Source organism: Cetorhinus maximus, chromosome 23 (assembly GCF_964194155.1).
Source record: "Cetorhinus maximus chromosome 23, sCetMax3.hap1.1, whole genome shotgun sequence".
In the NCBI taxonomy this organism is placed as follows: domain Eukaryota; kingdom Metazoa; phylum Chordata; class Chondrichthyes; order Lamniformes; family Cetorhinidae; genus Cetorhinus; species Cetorhinus maximus.
The window spans coordinates 30,973,793-30,992,856 of NC_135901.1; the positions used below are offsets into that span (position 1 = coordinate 30,973,793).

At 44.2% G+C, this 19,064-nt stretch overlaps 3 protein-coding genes and 1 long non-coding RNA gene across 5 annotated transcripts in view; 3 read left to right on the plus strand and 1 right to left on the minus strand.

Moving 5' to 3' along the window:
- Positions 1-9,669, plus strand: part of LOC144697437 (uncharacterized) — a 50,365-nt gene extending 40,696 nt beyond the window's left edge. Inside the window, 2 exon segments of the mRNA XM_078569414.1 lie at positions 425-1,507; positions 8,265-9,669. Coding sequence (XP_078425540.1) covers positions 425-1,507; positions 8,265-9,024 — 1,843 coding nt within the window. The 3' untranslated portion in view covers positions 9,025-9,669.
- LOC144697120 (uncharacterized) overlaps positions 1-19,064 on the plus strand; it is a 432,856-nt gene that overhangs the window by 137,190 nt on the left and 276,602 nt on the right. The window lies entirely within an intron of this gene.
- The window catches only part of LOC144697359 (uncharacterized), a 226,542-nt gene that overhangs the window by 84,332 nt on the left and 123,146 nt on the right, over positions 1-19,064 (minus strand). The window lies entirely within an intron of this gene.
- LOC144697094 (uncharacterized) overlaps positions 1-19,064 on the plus strand; it is a 391,382-nt gene that overhangs the window by 73,553 nt on the left and 298,765 nt on the right. The gene's annotated exons all lie outside the window — the stretch shown is intronic.

Sequence of the window (19,064 nt, forward strand, 5' to 3'; positions counted from 1 at the left end):
AATCTCAAACCAAACATCACGTCAAAATCTGAGAGTCACTTGATTCACTGGGACCAGATGTCATTGGCCTTTGAATCTCGGATTTGAAATGTTTGTTTGTTCTCTCTGGTTGAAAAGATTTTAAACAACAGTGTGACTGGAAAAGTACCGACACACACAAACCCGAGTGCGAGTGTTTCCAGTGCACTGACTGTGGTAAGAGCTTTAACCAGTTGCACAGGCTGAAAAAACATCACTATTCACAGCAGGGAGAGAGACTGTACACGTGTTCTGTGCGTGGTCAAGGCTTCAACTGACTATCCCACCTGGAGAGACACAAGGACACCTGCACCATGGAGAAACCGTGGAAATGTGGGGACTGTGGGAAGGGATTCAGATCCCCCTCTGTGCTGGAAACCCATCGACGCAGTCACACCGGGGAGAGGCCATTCACTTGCTCCAAGTGTGGGAAGGGATTCACTCAGTCATCCCATCTGCAGACACACCAGCAAGTTCACACTGGGGAGAGACCGTTCACCTGCTCTGAGTGTGGGAAGGGATTCAGATCCCCATCTAAGCTGGAGATTCATCGACGCAGTCATACTGGGGAGAAGCCGTTCACCTGCACTGAGTGCGGGAAGCGATTCAGTCATTCATCCAACTTATTGACACACCAGCGAATTCACACTGGGGAGAGGCCGTTCACCTGCTCTGACTGTGGGAAGGCGTTCAGTCATTCATCTGGCCTGCAGAAGCATCAACGAGTTCACACTGGGGAGAGGCCGTTCATCTGCTCTGAGTGTGGGAAGGGATTCACTCGGTCAGCCCACCTGCTGGCACACCAGCGAGTTCACACCGGGGAGAGACCATTCACCTGCTCTCGGTGTGGGAAGCGATTCAGGAATTCATCCAACTTATTGACACACCAGCGAGTACACACCGGGGTGAGACCGTTTACCTGCTCTGACTGTGGGAAGGGATTCAGTGATGGATCTGCCCTGCGGACGCACCAGCGAGTTCACACCAAGGAGAGGCCGTTCACCTGCTCCGTGTGTGGGCAGCGATTCACTCAGTCATCCAGCCTGCTGATACACCATGTCACTCACACCAATGAGAGACCTTTTAAATGCTCTGACTGTGGGAGTGGCTTCAAAAGTGCTGCAGTTCTGAGGATCCACCAGCGCATTCACACTGAGGAGAGACCGTTCAGCTGCTCTCAATGTGCAAAGAGTTTTAGAACGTTGTCTGATCTACAGAGACATCAGCGAGTTCACACCGGGGAGAAGCCATTCGCCTGCACTGAGTGCGGGAAGAGTTTCGCTGATTCATCCAACCTGCGGAATCACCGGCGAGTTCATACCGGGGAGAGACCGTTCACCTGCACCGAGTGTGGGAAGGGATTCAGTAATTCATCCAACTTATTAACACACCAGCGAGTTCACACTGGAGAGAAGCCGTTCACTTGCCCTGAGTGTGGGAAGGGATTCACTCATTCATCTCACCTGCGGAGGCACCAGCGAGTTCACAGGTGATTCCAGGGGTTGGATTCAGATGAGGTTCTTCAGTTCGTTGGAGAGAGTGGAGCAGCTGAAATTTCTCTCTTTAGTTCGTAGGTTCTTAGGGCAGAGAATGGGGCCATTCGGTCCATTGAGTTCATGTCGGCTCTCTGTAGAGCAACCCAGTCAGTCCCATTGCCCCGTTCTATCCCCATATCCCTGTAGGTTTATGTCTCTCAAGCGCCCATCCAAATTCCATTGGTAAACATTCCATCATCTCTGCTTCTACCACCCTCGTAGGACGCAGGTTCCAGGTCTTCATCACTCACTTTCCATGCACAAGCGTGCCATAGAGCACAGAAGGAAGCCATTCAGCCCATTATGCTCATGCCAACCTGCCAAAGAGCTGTCCAGTTAATCCCATTGCCCTGCCATTTTCTTTTCCTTTCAAGAATCTGTCCATTTCCCTTTTGAAGGATAGAGTCCAATCTGCTTCTTGCACTGTTTTCAAACAGTCAATTCCAAATCACAGCAACTCATTGTGTTTTAAAACAAATTGTTCAGGATATGGTGTGTTTGCATTGTCACAGAGTATTTGAAATGGTGTCAGACATTGTTATTACTCAAAATTAAGACTCAGTCTTGAACAATGATTTTGATGAGAGGACCAATTGTAATATATCCAAATTTGTGGACAAATTTTAAAAATGCATTTTTAAACCAGCTCTCACAAGCACAGGACTTACTAAAGTGTTTAACAGCCAGTAAAGTACTTGTGAAGTGTTGTCACTGTTGTAATGTAGGAAATTGTAGGTAGGCCTGGGTAATCGAATTTAGTTTTAAACATCAATCACCTTCACACCGTATTCACTGTTCTGGGTAACAAGGTCAAGGAAGCCATTTTAAACTCTAATGTGGCTGGATCTGTATTTTAAAAATTAACACTGTATAAATGTAAATCATTCTTGAAACTGCAGAGCAAGCAGAAATTGTTTATGCAAAGAAATTCTTCTCTAATTTTGATAAGCTACAAGACATCATATTCTGCCAATGTACAGCTCAAGAATAAGGCTCATTGTTCAAGCCAATCTAGATTAGTGTTAACTGTTAGTATTAGCTGTTGTCCTCCATAGATTGTCTTTTTGAACCAGTGCATCTCATATTCACTAAATGTATTAATTAAAGATTACTGTATTAATTAACTAGCAGTGTGTAAATAGATGATTGAATAAGTAGTGAGACTTCATTGATTTACAATTAATGAATCAATAATGAGTCAGTCGTTATAGTGAAAGACTGAGTTTTATTTGCTGTAAAAATGTAAAACCTTGATTGCTGTGTATGTAAAGAATGTGCAATGATGATAAATGTCCTGGCAAGAGAGACCTTCAAGCTCTGATTAGCCTCAACATTTCAAACTGTATGAATAAGGGATGGTATAGAATCAGATAAAGGGATAGTATGAAACAATTCTATTGCATTCCTGTGTAAGATAATGAGGGAAGGTGGTGTAAGTAATAAAAACATAAGAAATAGGAGCAGAAGTAGGCCATTCACCCCCTCTAGCCTGCCTTGCCATTCAATAAGATCACGGTTGATCTGCCCCAGGCCTCAATTCCTCTTTCATGCCGGCTCCTCATAGCCCTCAACTCCCTGATATTTCAAAAATCTATCTATCTCCTCTTTAAATACTTTCAGTGATCTAGCCTCCACAACTCTCTGGGGTTGAGAATTCCAGACGTTCACTGCCCTCTGAGAGAAGAAATTCCTTCACATTTCAGTTTTCAATGAGTGTCCCCTTATTCTGTCACAATGTCCCCCTAGTTTGAGATTCCCCCACGAGTGGAAACATCTTCTCAACATTTAACCTGTCAAGCCACCTCAGAATCTTGTACGTTTCAATAAGATCACCCTCATTCTTCTAAACTCTAATGAATAAAGGCCTAACCTGTTTAAGGTTGATAAGTCAATCCCTTCATTCCAGGAATCAACCTGGGGAATCTCTTTTGAACTGCCTCCAATGCCAGTATATCCTTTCTTAAATACGAGGACCAAAACTGTACACAGTACTCCAGGTACAGTTGTAACAAGACTTTCCTCTTTTTAAACTCCAACCCCCAGCAATACAGAGCAAAATTCCATTTGCCTTCCTAATTACCTGTTGCATTGGGGATCCAATTAAATTAATCTAGTCACCAAACTGACCAATTGTCACGTTACAACTGGCCCAACTCTGATGTGAGGTAATGGTCACTTGGGGATAAAAGTAGAGGTTCTGAAGGTCTCCCTTGCTAGCCAAATACTGAAGACTCCCGAGGCCGAGTTCCAAGGAAATTACTGTCAGAGAAATAGCCAGACTCCCGAGGGTGAATTCCACAAGAATTACTGTCAAAGAAGGAGCCAGAGAGGGTTACGTTTTGACAGACTGATCACCCGCATGAAGTTGTAAAAGTCAATGTCTTAAAGTTGTTTAGTAAACATTTTTCCTTTAATAAACTTCTTTTAAAATTTACTACCCAGAGAATTCTGCCTTTGCCTCAATTGGTTAAAGTCTTGTCCGAACCAAAGTGAATTTATTAAATGGCAAATTGGGGGTGGCTAAAATCAATTAAGTTACAAACAAGAAGGTCAGGCAACATCAATCTTAAATTTAAAAATGTGTATTTACATAGCGTCTTTCACAACTACAATATGTCCCAAAGCGCTTTGCAGCCAATGAAGTACTGTTGAAGGGCAGTCACTGTTGTGATGTAGCAAACATGGCACCCAATTTACACACAGCAAGATCCCACAAACAGCAATGTGATACTGACCAGATGATCTATCTTTAGGGATGTTGATTGAAAAATTTTCGGCCAGGACACCAGGGATAACTCCCCTGCTCAACTCATGTCCCCAGAGCATTAGCCTGTATCTCTGGATTACCAGTCCAACGACATTACCACTGTGCCATTGCCTCCCCTGATAATGCTCTTTTGGAGAGCCGGTATAGACATGATGCACCAAATGACCACCTCCTGCATCGAAACAATTCTCTGATCCTGATTTTGTCACTGATAAATTCAATAGGGAATTCAGGAGGAAACATTCTTTGCTGTGAGAGTGATGAGAATGTGGAACTCGCTACCACAGGAAGTGATTGAGGCAAATAAGATAGGTCTATTGAAGAGGGACTAGATGAACACCTTGGGGAGAAAAGTATAGAAGGTTCTGCTTACACGGGGCAGTGAAGTAGAATTGGAAGAAGCTCATGCAGAGCATAAACACTGACATAGACCAACTGAGCTACTGTCAGAATGAATATGGTTCATGATTCGATGACCAAGTGAATCCTTTCCCTCACTTGGAGCAAGTGAACGGACACTCCCCTGGGTGACTGCGCTGTTCTGTCAGCAGGTGGGCTAACTGAATGAATCCCTTTCCACACAGCGAGCACATGAGTGACCCCTCCTCAGTGTGAAGTCACTGATGGGTCAGTTCACTGATAGAATCTGTAAACCACTTTCCACACAGCACACAGGTGAATAGCTTCTCCCCAGTGTGAATGCATTGATGAGCATCCTGCTCAGGTGGGGATCTGACTCTCTTCGCACAGTCCTTACATTTCTATGGCTTTTCTATAACATGTGTCTACTTGAGTCCATCCAGATTGGATGATCAGTTTAAACCTTAACAATACACAGATGTTTGAAATCTTTTCCCACAGAAGAGAAAATATTTCTCTTTCTAGATTCAAGACCAATAATATTCAGACTCCGATGAATCGAGTGACTGTCAGGTTTTGATGTGTTATCTAATTTGAGTTTCCTGTCTCTAAATCCTCCTCTAATACTCTGCAAAGGGAGTTGACAAAAATAATCACTCTGACTGCAGGGCTCACCAAGGCTCACAATTCACCAAGGCTTCTTTGCAAGGACCTTCCAACTCACGACCACTACCATGTAGAAGGACAAGGGCAGCAAATAGATGGGAACACCACCACCTGGAAGTTCCCCTCCCAGTCACTCATCATCCTGACTTGGAAATATTTTGCCGTTCCTTCACTGTTTCTGGATCAAACTCCCTTCCTAACAGCACTGTGGTGTACCTACAACACATGGACTGCAGTGGATCAAGAAGACAACTCACCACCACCTTCTCAACGGCAAATAGGGATGGGAAATAAATGCTGGCCCAGCCAGCGAAGCCCACATCCCGTTAATGAATAAAAAAAAGATAGAAATTCAGAACTGATAATTCTGGTTCTCAAGGAAAATTCTTCTCCCTCTCAAACTATAAATTTCTGTCCCCCACACACTCCCTCCTCCCTATTGATTGTAACACTAATTCATCCGACTATCCTCCTCCTGCTTTTTCTCCAATTCTCCTCCACTGAAGGTGCTGACTCTCGGGTTCAGTTTCACACTCACCTATTGCCCTCCCCAATATGTCACCGAAGTGTCTAAATCTTTACACCTGAAGTTAACAAACTGTTTTGCTAAGGGGACGTCACAATCAAACCCAGTGACTACCCACATGTACTTTCTGTAAGGGCGGGGTCACTGCGCCCCCCCACTTCCCATCCCAATCCCAGGAATTTGGAGACTGAGCTCCGGATGAGTAATGGCGGCCGTTTCTCCCACAATTCACGGCGCTGGGGAAACCGCTCTATCCGCCGAGCGAGCGGGCGGCCCGGGACTGCGTATATTCAAGGGAGAGGGGAAGCTACGCATGTGCGGAAAAGAACCAACTCCCGCCCCTCCGTCAAGCTGAGGGACTGACCAATGGGAAGAGTCGGAGGACCGGAAGGACTCTGGTCCTCCAGCCAATCAGAGTGCGGGCTTTGTGTGAATGCGGATTGAGCTTCACACAGACGAAAACTTCATCCTGTGTCCAACATCTGTGAGTAAAACACTTTCTTTTTTCCCCCTTTCCATTTCTTTTCTCATTCTGGGGGGAAATTGTTGACTTGCAGGAACTGAAGGGAAAGGAAGTGAATCCAGGGAGGGTGCAGACTCTGGAAAGGTTGGCCCAGGTCTCTCTCTCTCTCTCTCTCTTAAAGACATTGACATCCTTTGCCCCCTCAGCTTGACACATTTATTTATCTGGCTAAAAGGATGGTCTCTTTCCTAATGTTCGCAATTAAAGGAGTGGTTTCTCTAGGAGATGGCTGACATTTAAGGGGACAATAAATTAATAAAGGACAGAGATATGCCCAGTGTTGTTGTGTGGTGCACATTAGATATATTATTTATGGTTCTATGATAAAATACATTTCTTATTATTTCTAGTCTTGTAACATAGTATTGTAACTACGTTATATGTTTCCAGTTCTGGGATCATTATGGCACAGATGGAGTCCATTTGGAAACTTGAGTCCATGCCGACTCTCTGTGGAGTAATCCAGTCAGTCTGGTGAAACTTCTCTGAACTGCTTCCAATGCAAGTACATCCCTCCTGAAAGGAGGAGCCCACAACTGTACACAGTACTCGAGGTGTGGTCTCAGCAATACCCTGTACAGCTGCAGAAAGACTTCCCTACTTTTATACTCCATCCCCCTTGCAATAAAGGCTTACATTCCAATTGCCTTCCTCATTACTTGCTGCACCTGCAGACTGACCTTTTCTGATTCATGTACAAGGACACCCAGATTCCTCTGTACTGCAGCATTCTGCAGTCTCTCTCCATTTAAATAATATTCTGCTTTTCTATTCTTCCTGCCAAAGTGGACAACCTCACATTGTCACACATTGTACTCCATCTGCAAATATTTTGCCCCCTCACTAAACCTATCACTATCCCTTTGTGGACTCTTTCTAAAGTCCTCACAACTTGCTTCCCTACCTATTGTTGTATCTTTGGCAAATTTGTCTACAATACACTCAATTCCTTCATCCAAGTTATTATATGGATTGTAAATACTTGGAGCCCCAGTACTGATCCCTGCAGGACTATGGAGGCCTCAGGTTAAAATTATTCATGACAGAGATTGATAGGTTTTAGATATTGAAGATATTAAGGGTTTTTGGGGATAGTTCAGGAAAATGGCGCTGAGGCAGATCATCCATAATCTCATTCAATGGCGGAGCAGGCTCGATGGGCCGAATGGCCTACTCCTCATATTTCTTATGATCTCTGAGTCCTGGACAGGGAGTGGTGAGCGTGAATCTGTCGATCAGCATGAACCTTCAGGAGAATTGGGAGGGTGTATACTAGGTTCAGCAGAGTGCGAATGGAGAGAGAGAGTGTGTGATGGAGATTCACAGCTTTAGTGGAATGAGAGAGGAAAGAATGTTCCATAGAAACTAGAATTATCTGTTTTGAATTTCTATCCTGTGCTGACAGTGATGTCTGTTGTGAATTCCTTTTACAGGATACTGGAAGGGGAGGATTTGCAGACAGAAGGCTGAAATCAAAGGTTAAGATCTCACAGAGTCACTCGATTTATCGGAACCTGAATATGATCAGCTTTTGTATCTAGATGGAGAAATGTTTCTGTGTTTTGTCTGCTTCAAAATGTTCTAAACATCAGGGGGACTTGAAAAGGCCTGAGACCCCCACACCCGAGTGAGAGCATTCCAGTGCACTGAGTGTGGGAAGAGCTTTAACCAGTTACACAGCCTGAAAAAAATTAACATCATTCACAGTGAGGAGAGACATTTTACATGTTCCATGTGAGGACGAGGCTTCAACTGACTGTCAGACATGGAGAGAGACACGGACACGCGCACCATGGAGAAACCGTGGAAATGTGGGGACTGTGGGAAGGGATTCAAAACCCCATCGAAGCTGGAGACTCACCGACGCAGTCACACTGGAGAGAGACCGTTCACCTGCTTTGAATGTGGGAAGGGATTCGCTCGGTTACACCACCTGCAGTCACACCACCAGGTTCACACCGGGGAGAGGCCATTCACCTGCTCTGTCTGTGGGAAGGGATTCATTCGGTTATACAACCTGCAGACACACCAGCGAGTTCACACCGGGGAGAAGCCGTTCACCTGCTCTCAGTGTGGGAAGGGTTTCACTCAGTCATCCAACCTGCAGAAGCACCAGCGAGTTCACACAAAGGAGAGACTGTTCATCTGCTCCGTCTGTAGGAAGGGGTTTGCTCAGTTACCCAACCTACTCACTCACCAACAAGTTCACACTGGGGAAAGATCATTCACTTGCTCTGAGTGTGGGAAAGGATTCACTCAGTCATCCAACCTGCTGACACACCAGCGGGTTCACACTGAGAGGCCGTTCCCCTGCTCTGAGTGTGGGAAAGGATTCACTGAGTTCTACCGACTGCAGGTACACCAGCGAGTTCACACTGGGGAGAGACCATTCACCTGCTCTCAATGTGGAAAGGGATTCACTCGGTTACACCACCTGCAGTCACACCAGCAGGTTCACACTGGGGAGAGGCCATTCACCTGCTCCGTGTGCGGGAAGGGATTCGCTCGTTTATACAACCTGCAGACACAGCGAGTTCACACCGGGGAGAAGCCATTCAGCTGCTCTCAGTGTGGGAAGGGTTTCACTCAGTCGTCCCACCTGCAGACACACCAGCGAGTTCACAAGTGATTGCAGGGTTTGGATTCTGCTGTTTTTGCTGCTGTTAATCACATCCAGGAATGAACCATGTTCATTCTTACAGTTGGTGAAGTGGGAGGGTCAGAGGGTTTCTTTCTGCTGGACTGACCAGTCCCACAACTTTGTCCCCAGTGGCTGATGCTCTTTGAGCCTTGTTGCGAATATCTAGTTTCATATTTCACAGGGATCACAGGATGAAAGGGTGTTTGGAATATAAAAGATATTTAGTTTGCATTTCTGTTTGGAACCCCCCAAATCATGCCATGTTGCCATGGAGATGGGTTGTGCTGGTTGGATGATTCTTTTGTATAATTTATCTGGGTGTTTCTCACAGAAGAAAACTATCACAGTTTGAGGGTCAAGTTGGCTGTGGTAGATTGGAAAACTACATGAAAATTTATGACGGTAGACAGGCAATAGCTAACATTGAAGGAATTATTACATAGTTACAACAAATATAGATTCCTTTAAGGAATAAAAATTCAACAGGAGAAGTGATGTAACCGTGGCCAACAGAAAAGATAAAGATTGCATTAGATCAAAGGAAGAGGCTCATAAAGTGGCCAAAAAAAGTAGTAAGCCCGAGGATTGGAGCTTTTTCAGAATTCAGGAAAGGAGGACCAAGAAACTGATAAAGAAAGAGAAAACTGAACATGAGAGCAAACTGGCGAGAAACATAAAAAGCAACTGTAAAAGCTTGTATAGGTATGTGAAAAGGAAAAGATTAGCAAAGAGAAATGTGGGTCCATTCCAAGCAGAGATGGGAGAATTTATATTGGAATTTGCAGAGAAACTAAACAATGTGTGTCTGTCTTCACAGAGGAAGATACAGAAATTGTCCCCAAAATACTAGAGAACCAAGGGACAAGTGAGCATGAGGACCTGATAGAGATTAGTATTGGTAAAAAAGTAGCACTGGAGAAATGAATGGGGTTGAAAGTTGATAAATCCCCTGGACCTGGTGATCCACATCCCAGAGTGTTGAAGGAGGTGGCTGTAGAGATAGTGGATGCATTGGTGATCATCTACCAAAATTCTATAGATTCTGGAATGGTTCCTGCAAATTGGAAGGTGGCAAATGTCACCCACTATTTAAGGAGGGAGAGAGAAAACGGGGAACTACAGACTTGTTAGCCTGACATCAGTACTAGGGAAAATGCTCAAGTCCATTAAAAAGGATGTGATAACATACACACATATGAATTAGGAGCAGGAGTAGGCCACTCGGCCCCTCAAGCCTGTTCCGTCATTCAATAAGTTCATGGCTAATCTGATTGTAACCTCAACCTCACATTCCTGCCTACCCCTGATAACCATTTACTTCTTGCTTATCAAGCCTATCTAGCTCTGCCTTAAAAAATATTCAAAGACTCTGCTTCCCCCGCCCTTTGAGGAAGAGAGTTCCAAAGACTCACTACCTTCTGAGAAAAAAATGTTCTCCTCTGTCTTAAAGAGGCAACCCATTACTTTTAAACTGTGACCCCAATTTCTAGATTCTCCCACAAGAGGAAACATCCTTTCCACATCCACCCTGTCGAGGCCCCTCAGGATGTTATATGTTTCAATCAAGTTTCCTCTTACTCTTCTAAACTCCAGCGGATACAAGCCCAGCCTGTCCAACCTTTCCTCGTAAGAAAACCCACCCATTCCAGGTATTAGTCTAGTAAACTTTCTCTGAACTGCTTCCAATACATTTACGTCCTTCCTCAAATAAGGAAACCAATACTGTACACGGTACTCCAGGTGTGGTCTCACCATTGCCCTGTATAACTGAAGCATAGTCTCCCTACTTCTAACAATAACATTCTGTTAGCTTTCCTAATTACTTGGTGTACCTGAATAATTAGCTTTTGCTATTCATGCACAAGGACACCCAGATCCCTCTGAATCTCAGAGCTCTGCTAACTCTCACCATTTCAATAATATGCTTTGTTTGTATTCTTCCTGCCAAAATGAACAATTTCACATTTTGCCACATCACACACCATTTGCCAGATCCTTGCTCACTCCCTTAACATGTCTATATCTTTTTGTAGTCTCCTTATGTCCTCTTCACAACTTACTTTCCTACTTATATTTGTGCCATCAGCAAATTTAGGCACTATCCCTTCGATTCCTTCATCCAAGTCATTTATATAAATTGTAAAAAGTTGAGGCCCCAGCACTGATCGCTGTGGCACACCACTTGTTACATCTTGCCAACCAGAAAATGACCCATTTATGCCTACTCTATTTCCTGTTGGCTAGCCAATCTTCTATCCATGCCAATATGTTATCTCCCACAGAATCAGCCTTTATTTTCCACAATAACCTTTGATGTGGAAATCTAAGTTAGTGATCCACCGGTTCCCCTTTATTCACACTGCATGTTACTTCTTCAAAGAACTCCAATAGGTTGGTTAAACATGATTTTCCTTTCACAAAGCCATGTAGACTCTGTCTGATTACCCTGAATTTATCAAAGTGCCCTGCTATAACATCTTTAATAATAGCTTCTCACATTTTCCCTCTGACAGATGTTAAGCTAACTGGCCTGCTTTCTGTCTCTCTTTTTGAATGAAGGAGTTACACTCACTATTTTCCAATCGAATGGAACCTTCCTGAATCTAGGAAGTTTTGGGAAATTTCAACCCACTCACCAGCTATCTCACTAGCCACTTAAGACCCTAGGTTGAAGTCCATCAGGACCTGGGTTCTTGTCAGCCTGAAGCACCAACAATTTGCCCAGTACCACTTCTGTAGTGATTGTAATTTTCTTGAGTTCCTCGCTCCCTTCCATTTCCTGTTTTACAGCTATTTCTGGGATGTTACTTGTAACCACTATAGTGACTATAGTGACAACCGATGCAAAATACCTGTTCAATTCATCTGCCATCTCCTTCTTTTCCATTATTAATTCCCCAGACTCACTTCCAAAAGACCAACACTCGCTTTGTTAACTATTTTCTCTCTCAAACATCTATAGAAGCTTTGTTTTTCTATTTCCAGCTAGCTTTCTCTCATACTCTAATTTTTCCCTGGTTCTTAACCTTTTCATCATTCTTTGCTGTTTTTTATATTCTGTCCAATCTTCTGACCTGCCAGCCATCCTTGTGCAATGATATGCCTATCTTTAACTTTTATAATTAACCACAGATGGTGGGTACTCTCCTTTGATATTTTCTTTCTTGTTAGAATGTATCTATTCTGTATATTCTGAAATATCCCCTTAAATGTCTGACATTACATCTTTATTGACCAATCCCATAACCAAAGTCGTCATTCACTTTAGCTAGCTCTGCTTTCATGCCCTCATAATTGTCCTTCTTTAAGTTTATTGCTAGTCTTGGACCCATTCTTCTCTCCCTCCAACTGAATGTAAAGTTCAATCATATTGTGATTGCTGCTACCTAGGGTCATCGTCACCATGAGGTCATTAATTAATCTTATCTTGGTGCACAATACCAGGTCGAGGAGAGCCTGCTCTCTGGCTCCAGAACGTGCTGTTCTAGGAAACTATCACAAAAATATTCGATGAACTCCCCATCTAGGCCACCGTCGCACATCTGAATTTTTCTGTGTATATGTAGATTAAAATTCCACTTAATAATTGCCGTACCTTTCTAAAAAGCTTCCATTATTTTTTCCTTTATACCCTGTCCTACCATCTGGTTACTGTTAGGGGGCCTGTTCACCACTCCCACAAGTGACTTTGTGCCTTTATCATTTCCCATCTCTACCCAAACTGCTTCTACATCCTGGTTTCCTGAACTTAGGCCATCCCTCTCTATTGTGCTAATACCATCATTAATTAACAGTGCCACCCCTTGACCTTTTCCTAGCTTCCTGTCCTTCCTAAGTGTCATGCATCCTTCTATATTCAGTTAGTCTGTTCATCTCCAAAGTCCCAGGAAGGTGTTGAAAATGTCAGACTATGTTCAGGGCTGGGCTTGAATTTTCTCTTTAATTTCAAGATAGAATGAAATTGGGAGTCTAAAAGGTAACTAATCAGCATGCCTACCTGGATACAAGGCTCATGTGATTCACTTTGCCCTTAGGAAGGGCTTTATTAGAGGAAGGATCCATGGGAAGCCATTGTAGGATCAGATTGGAAAATTCTTCTAAAAGGCATCCCTGAATTTCACAGACAGATCAGTCTGCCAGGGTCCGAGAGAGAGAGAGAGAGCGAAGAATCACTTTGGACAGGTTCTAGGATAATTGAGTGTCTATTTCAGGAACGCAAAGTATAACTGTGCAGTGGGATTTTTGATTATGTTCCAAGTAAAATGGCAAATTTCTGTTTGATAATTTAAGGTATATGTTGCCAACAAAAACGGTGTTTAGTCAAAGTTGCTTTTAGATTGTTTGTTGCAGTAAAAGTTACAAAACTTGAAGTCTTGTCATGTGAACCTTTAATTTGTTCATTGGGAATTTGAATTTCTTTTTAGAAGTTGCCAGTCTTTACAGAGATCCTAACATTTTGTTCAGGGCCACAAGTTTCATCTTCCCATTTGATCCACCAGCACATTTCTGTCTCTTGATTGCTCGTGTCAATGACAGCCAGGCGATGGAGCTGAGGGCTGAATTTAGCTAAGAGTAACGGAGCCTGCGCCCCAGTTGGGGAACTGCCTTGGGCATTACACTAATAGAGAGACAGGAAGGTGATGGAGGAATGACTGGGAAATGGGCCTCCAACCAACCAGGGCACGGGAGAGGGTGACCGGGGCTGATGGTGACATGACCCCCAGGGTTCAGTGACACGACCCCCAGCGTTCAGTGCCTCTGTGTCCAAAGCAGATATCCACAGGAACAGGGTACAGAGGAGCCGAAGAGAAACCATTTGGGTCAAGAACATTGTGTGCATCCTTTTACTCTAGTTGTCTTTGATCCTCAAGTAATTTTCTGTTTGTCTTTTAACCATGTTCTGTTTCATTACTAAACTTTTATCAGTAAAATATTTGATTTACTGATTATATTTATTCACTTCAGGGAAAGTGGTTGAGAGGGGTTGGCAGGCTCTTTAACAGAAAGTGAGTCCCTTTAAGGTAATTGACAAAGGAGCCAGAGGGGGAAATGTGACTTTATTTTTCTGTTGACACACAATGTTAGAAAATGGGGTTCAGGGAGTCCATCGTGATTTACTAATTTATCAAAGTTCTTTAAGGAAGTAATGAAAAATATGGATAAAGGGGAACCTGCAGATGATGTTTACTTAGATTTCCAGAAGGCATTTCATCAGGTGCCACAGAAAAAGTCACTACACAAAATAAGAGCTCATGGTAGACGGGGTCACAAATTAGCACGGATCGAGGATTGGTTAGTTAACAGGCCACAGAGAGTAGGCATAAATAGGTCATTTTCGGGTTGATAAGATGTAACAAGTGGAGTGCCACAGGAGATCAATGCTGGGTCCTCAGCCATTAATATTTCTATAAATGACTTGGATGACGGGACTGAATGTGTGGTAGCTAAATTTGCTAATGACACAGATATGTAGGAAAATAATTTGTAAAGAATGAGTGGGCAAAACTTCAGCCAATGGAGTATAATGTAGGGAAATGTGAACTTATCCACGTTGGGAGGAAGAATTTTAAAAAGCATATTATTTAAATGGAGAGAGATTGCAGAACTGTGAGGTACAGAGGGATCTGGGTGACCTGGTACGTGAACCACAAAATATTACTATTCAGGTACAAGTGAGTAGGAAAGCAAATGGAATGTTGATATTTATTGCATTCATCCCACCTCCCAGCGGCGGATAGAGCGGTGTCCCCAGCGCGGGGGATTGTGGGAGCTGCATCCGCCATTACCCATCCAGAGCCCAGTCTCCAAACTCCTGGGACTGGGATGGAAAGTGGGGGTGGGGGGGCGCAGTGACCCCACCCTGACACCAAGTACATGGGGGTCATCACTGGTTTCGATTATGACGTCCCCTTAGCAAAACAGGGGTTTTGAGTGTAAACACTTAGACTGAAACAGAAACAGAAAGTGCTGGAGACACTGAACAGGTCTGGAATCACCTGCGAAGAGAGAAACGGAGTTAATGTTTCGAGTAGAATATGACTTTCTTTCTGTCAAGGTGTAGACAGCTGGGTGACATATTGGGGAGGGCAATGGGTACCGGGGGAGGTCTTGTGGAGCAGTGGGTAGTGTCCCTGCCTCTGAGCCTGAAGCTCCCGGTTCAAGTCCCAGTCCAGGACTTGATGGACAAGGAAAGTTTCTTCACGATGCAGCCAAATAGGTTTAGCATCAACTTGTAAAACCTTCCAACACACATCAATGGCAGGTGGTAAGAGCAGGAGAGATTTCTGCTCAGCCACATGGTGGAAAGAAATTGGAGCTGTGAACAAAGCTATCCATAGTGTTTAACCGTGTATGTTGCCGCAGTAACTCACATCCCTTGTGGGGGATGGGGTCTGGTTGGCTCAGTCACCTGGATGGTGGGTACGGATCAGATTGGTGCCAAGGTTGGATGGATTCTGGATCTGCCTCCTTGTCATACCCTTGGTGCAGGTCATGACAATGTGGGTCAGATTGAAGGAGAAAGAAAGGGATTCACTTCTTCATCCAGCTCGATTAAATATGTGTGTGCTCAAACCAGGGAGAGGCCATTCACCTGCTCCGTATGTGGGAATGGAGTCACTCAGTTGCCCAGCAGTGGGTTCAGACTGGCGAGAGGCTGATTAAATGTTCTGAGTGTGGGATGGATTCACTCGCTCATCCCAGCTCCTGACACACCAGTGAGTCCATTGTTCACTCCGGGGGCTGGATTCTGCTGTTATTGCTGCTGCTAATCACAACCAGGACTAAACCATGTTCATTCTGACAGTTGGGGTTTGTTTCTGTTGATTTTAATAACCCCTGTAACTGGGCTGGAGATTAATATTCTGGTAAATGTCAAAGAAATCAGCTTTGCTTTGGGGACACAGTTTGTCGAGACCTTGATGTGAGAGAAGAAAAGGTAGGTTTTAAGCAGAGTCTAAAAGGAGGAGAGAGAAGTGGAGGGGTAAAGGGAGGAAATTCCAGAGCTTAGGAACCTGGCAGCTGAAGACTGAAAAAGTGCCAGCCCTGGATTATGGGGGACTCGAGTCTCTGGAGTGGGGACTTGAAACCATAACCTTCAGACTCAGAGGCGAGAGTATGAGACTGACTGAGCTCATCCCTTTAAATAATGTTTCCCAATCCATCATAGCCAACTCGCGCCTCATACTATCGTAGTTTCCTTTATTAAGATTCAGGACCCGAGTCTCAGAATGAACTACGTCACTCTCCATCTTGATGAAGAATTCTATCATATTATGGTCGCTCATCCCCAAGGAGCCTCACACACCTAGATTGCCAAATATTCCTTTCTCATTACAAAATACCCAGTGTAGCATGGCCTGTTCTCCAGCTGGTTCCTCAACGTATTGGCCCATGAAACCATCCCATATACACTCCAGGAATTCTTCCTCTACGGTATTGTTACTAAATTGATTTGCCCAATCGAAATGCAGATTAAAGCCACCCGTAATTACAGATGTTCCTTTATTGCATGCGTCTCTAATTTCCTGTTTAATGCCATTCCCAACATCACCGCTATAGTTTGGGGGTTTATATACAACCCCCACTAACAATTTTTGCCCCTTAGTGTTTCTCAGCTCTACCCAAACAGATTCCACATCATCGGAGCTAATATCTTCCCTCACTATTCGTTAATTTCCTCTTTAACCAGCAATGCAACTCCACTGCCTTTTCTTTTTTGTCTGTCCTTCCTAAATACCGAATACCCCTGGATGTTCAGTTCCCATCCCTGGTCCCCCCGCAGCCATGTCTCCGTAATCTCGACTATATCATACCTGTTTACATCTATTTGCATGTTTAATTCATCCACTTTATTGCAAATGCTCCTTGCATTAAGGCACAAAGCCTTAAGGCTTGTCTTTTTAACATTACTTGTCCCATTCCCACTATTTTTCACTGAGGCCCTGTTTGATTCTTGCCCTTGATTTCTCTGCCTATCACTTTTCTAATTCCCCTTTCTGTCTTTTGTTCATGTCCTTGATTTCCCTTCCTCTGGCCCCTTGCATAGGTTCCGACCCCCCTGCCATTTTAGCTTAAACTGTCCCCAGCCACTCTGGCAAATTCTCCCCCTAGGACATCAGTCCCAGTCCTGCTCATGTGTAACCCGGCCGGTTTGTACTGGTCCCAAATTGCCCAGAACCAGTCCCAAAGTCCCAGGAATCTGAAACCCTCCCCCTCGCACCATCTCTTCAGTCATGTATTCATCCGATATATCCTGCTATTTCTACTCTGACATCATGTGGCACTGGTAGTTATCCTGTGATCACTACCTTTGAAGTCCTACTCTTCAACTTATTTACTAACTCCCTCTATTCTGCTTTTAGGACCTCATCCCTTTTTTTTTACATAGAAACTAGGAACAGGAGCAGGCCATCCAGCCCCTCGAGCCCGCTCCACCATTCATTATGATCATGGCTGATCATCCAACTCAATAGCCTGCTCCCACATTCTCCCCATATCCCTTGATCCCATTCACCCTGACAGCTACATCTAACTCCTTCTTGAAAGCATACAATGTTTTGGTCTCAACTACTTTCTGTGGTAACGAATTCCACAGGCTCACCACGCTCTGGGTGAAGAAATTTCTCCTCATCTCAGTCCTAAATGGTCTACCCCATATCCTCAGACTGTGACCCCTGGTTCTGGACTCCCCCACCATCAGGAACATCCTTCCTGCATCTACCCTGTCTAGTCCTGTTAGAATTTTATAGGTTTCTATGAGATCCCACCTCATTCTTCTGAACTCCAGCGAATATAATCCTAATTGACTCAATCTCTCCTCGTATGTCAGTCCCGCCATCCCAGGAATCAGTCGGGTAAACCTTCGCTGCACTCCCTCTATAGCAAGTACATCCTTCCTCAGATAAGGAGACCAAAGCTGCACACAATATTCCAGGTGTGGTCTCACCAAGGTCCTTTATAATTGCAGCAAGACATCCCTGTTCCTGTACTTGAATCCTCTGGCTATGAAAGCCAACATGCCATTTGCCTTCTTTACCGCCTGCTGCACCTGCATGCTTACCTTCAGCGACTGGTGTACAAGGAAACACAGGTCTCGTTGCACATTCCCCTCTCTCAATTTATAGCCATTCAGATAATAATCTGCCTTCCTGTTTTTGCTACCAAAATGGATAACTTCACATTATACTGCATCTGCCATGCATTTGCCCACTCACTCAGCTTGTCCAAATCACACTGAAGCGTCTCTACATCCTCCTCACAGCTCACCTTCCCACCTAGCTTTGTTTCATCTGCAAATTTGCAGATATTACTTTTAATTCCCTCATCTAAATCATTAATATATATTGTGAATAACTGGGGTCCCAGCACCGATCCCCACTAGTCACTGCCTGCCATTCGGAAAAAGACCCGTTTATTCCTACTCTTTGTTTCCTGTCAGCCAACCAGTTTTCTATCCATCTCAATACACGACCCCCAATCCCATGCGCTTTAATTTTACACGCCAATCTCTTATGTGGGACTTTGTCGAAAGCCTTCTGAAAGTCCAAGTAAACCACATCCATTGGCTCCCCCTCATCAACTCTACTGGTTACATCCTCGAAAAATTCCAGTAGATTTGTCAAGCATGATTTCCCTTTCATAAATCCATGCTGACTCTGTCCGATTCTGCCACTGTTTTCCACGTGCGCAGCTATTAAATCTTTTATATTTGACTCTAGAATTTCACCTCTGTTGTTTGTAGCAATGTGTACCACAACCACTGGCTGTTCACCCTCCCCCTTCAGAATGTCCTGTAGCCGCTCTGAGACATCATTGACCCTTGCACCAGGGAGGCAACATACCATCCTGGAGTCTCATTTGCGGCCACAGAAACGCCTATCTATTCCCCTTACAATTGAATCCCCTATAACTATTGCATTCCCACACTTTTTACTCCTCCCCTGTGCAGCAGAGCCAACCGTGATGTAACGAATTAGCCTGTTGCTGCTTACCCCTGAGAGGCCATTCCCCTCTCTATACCTTCTATC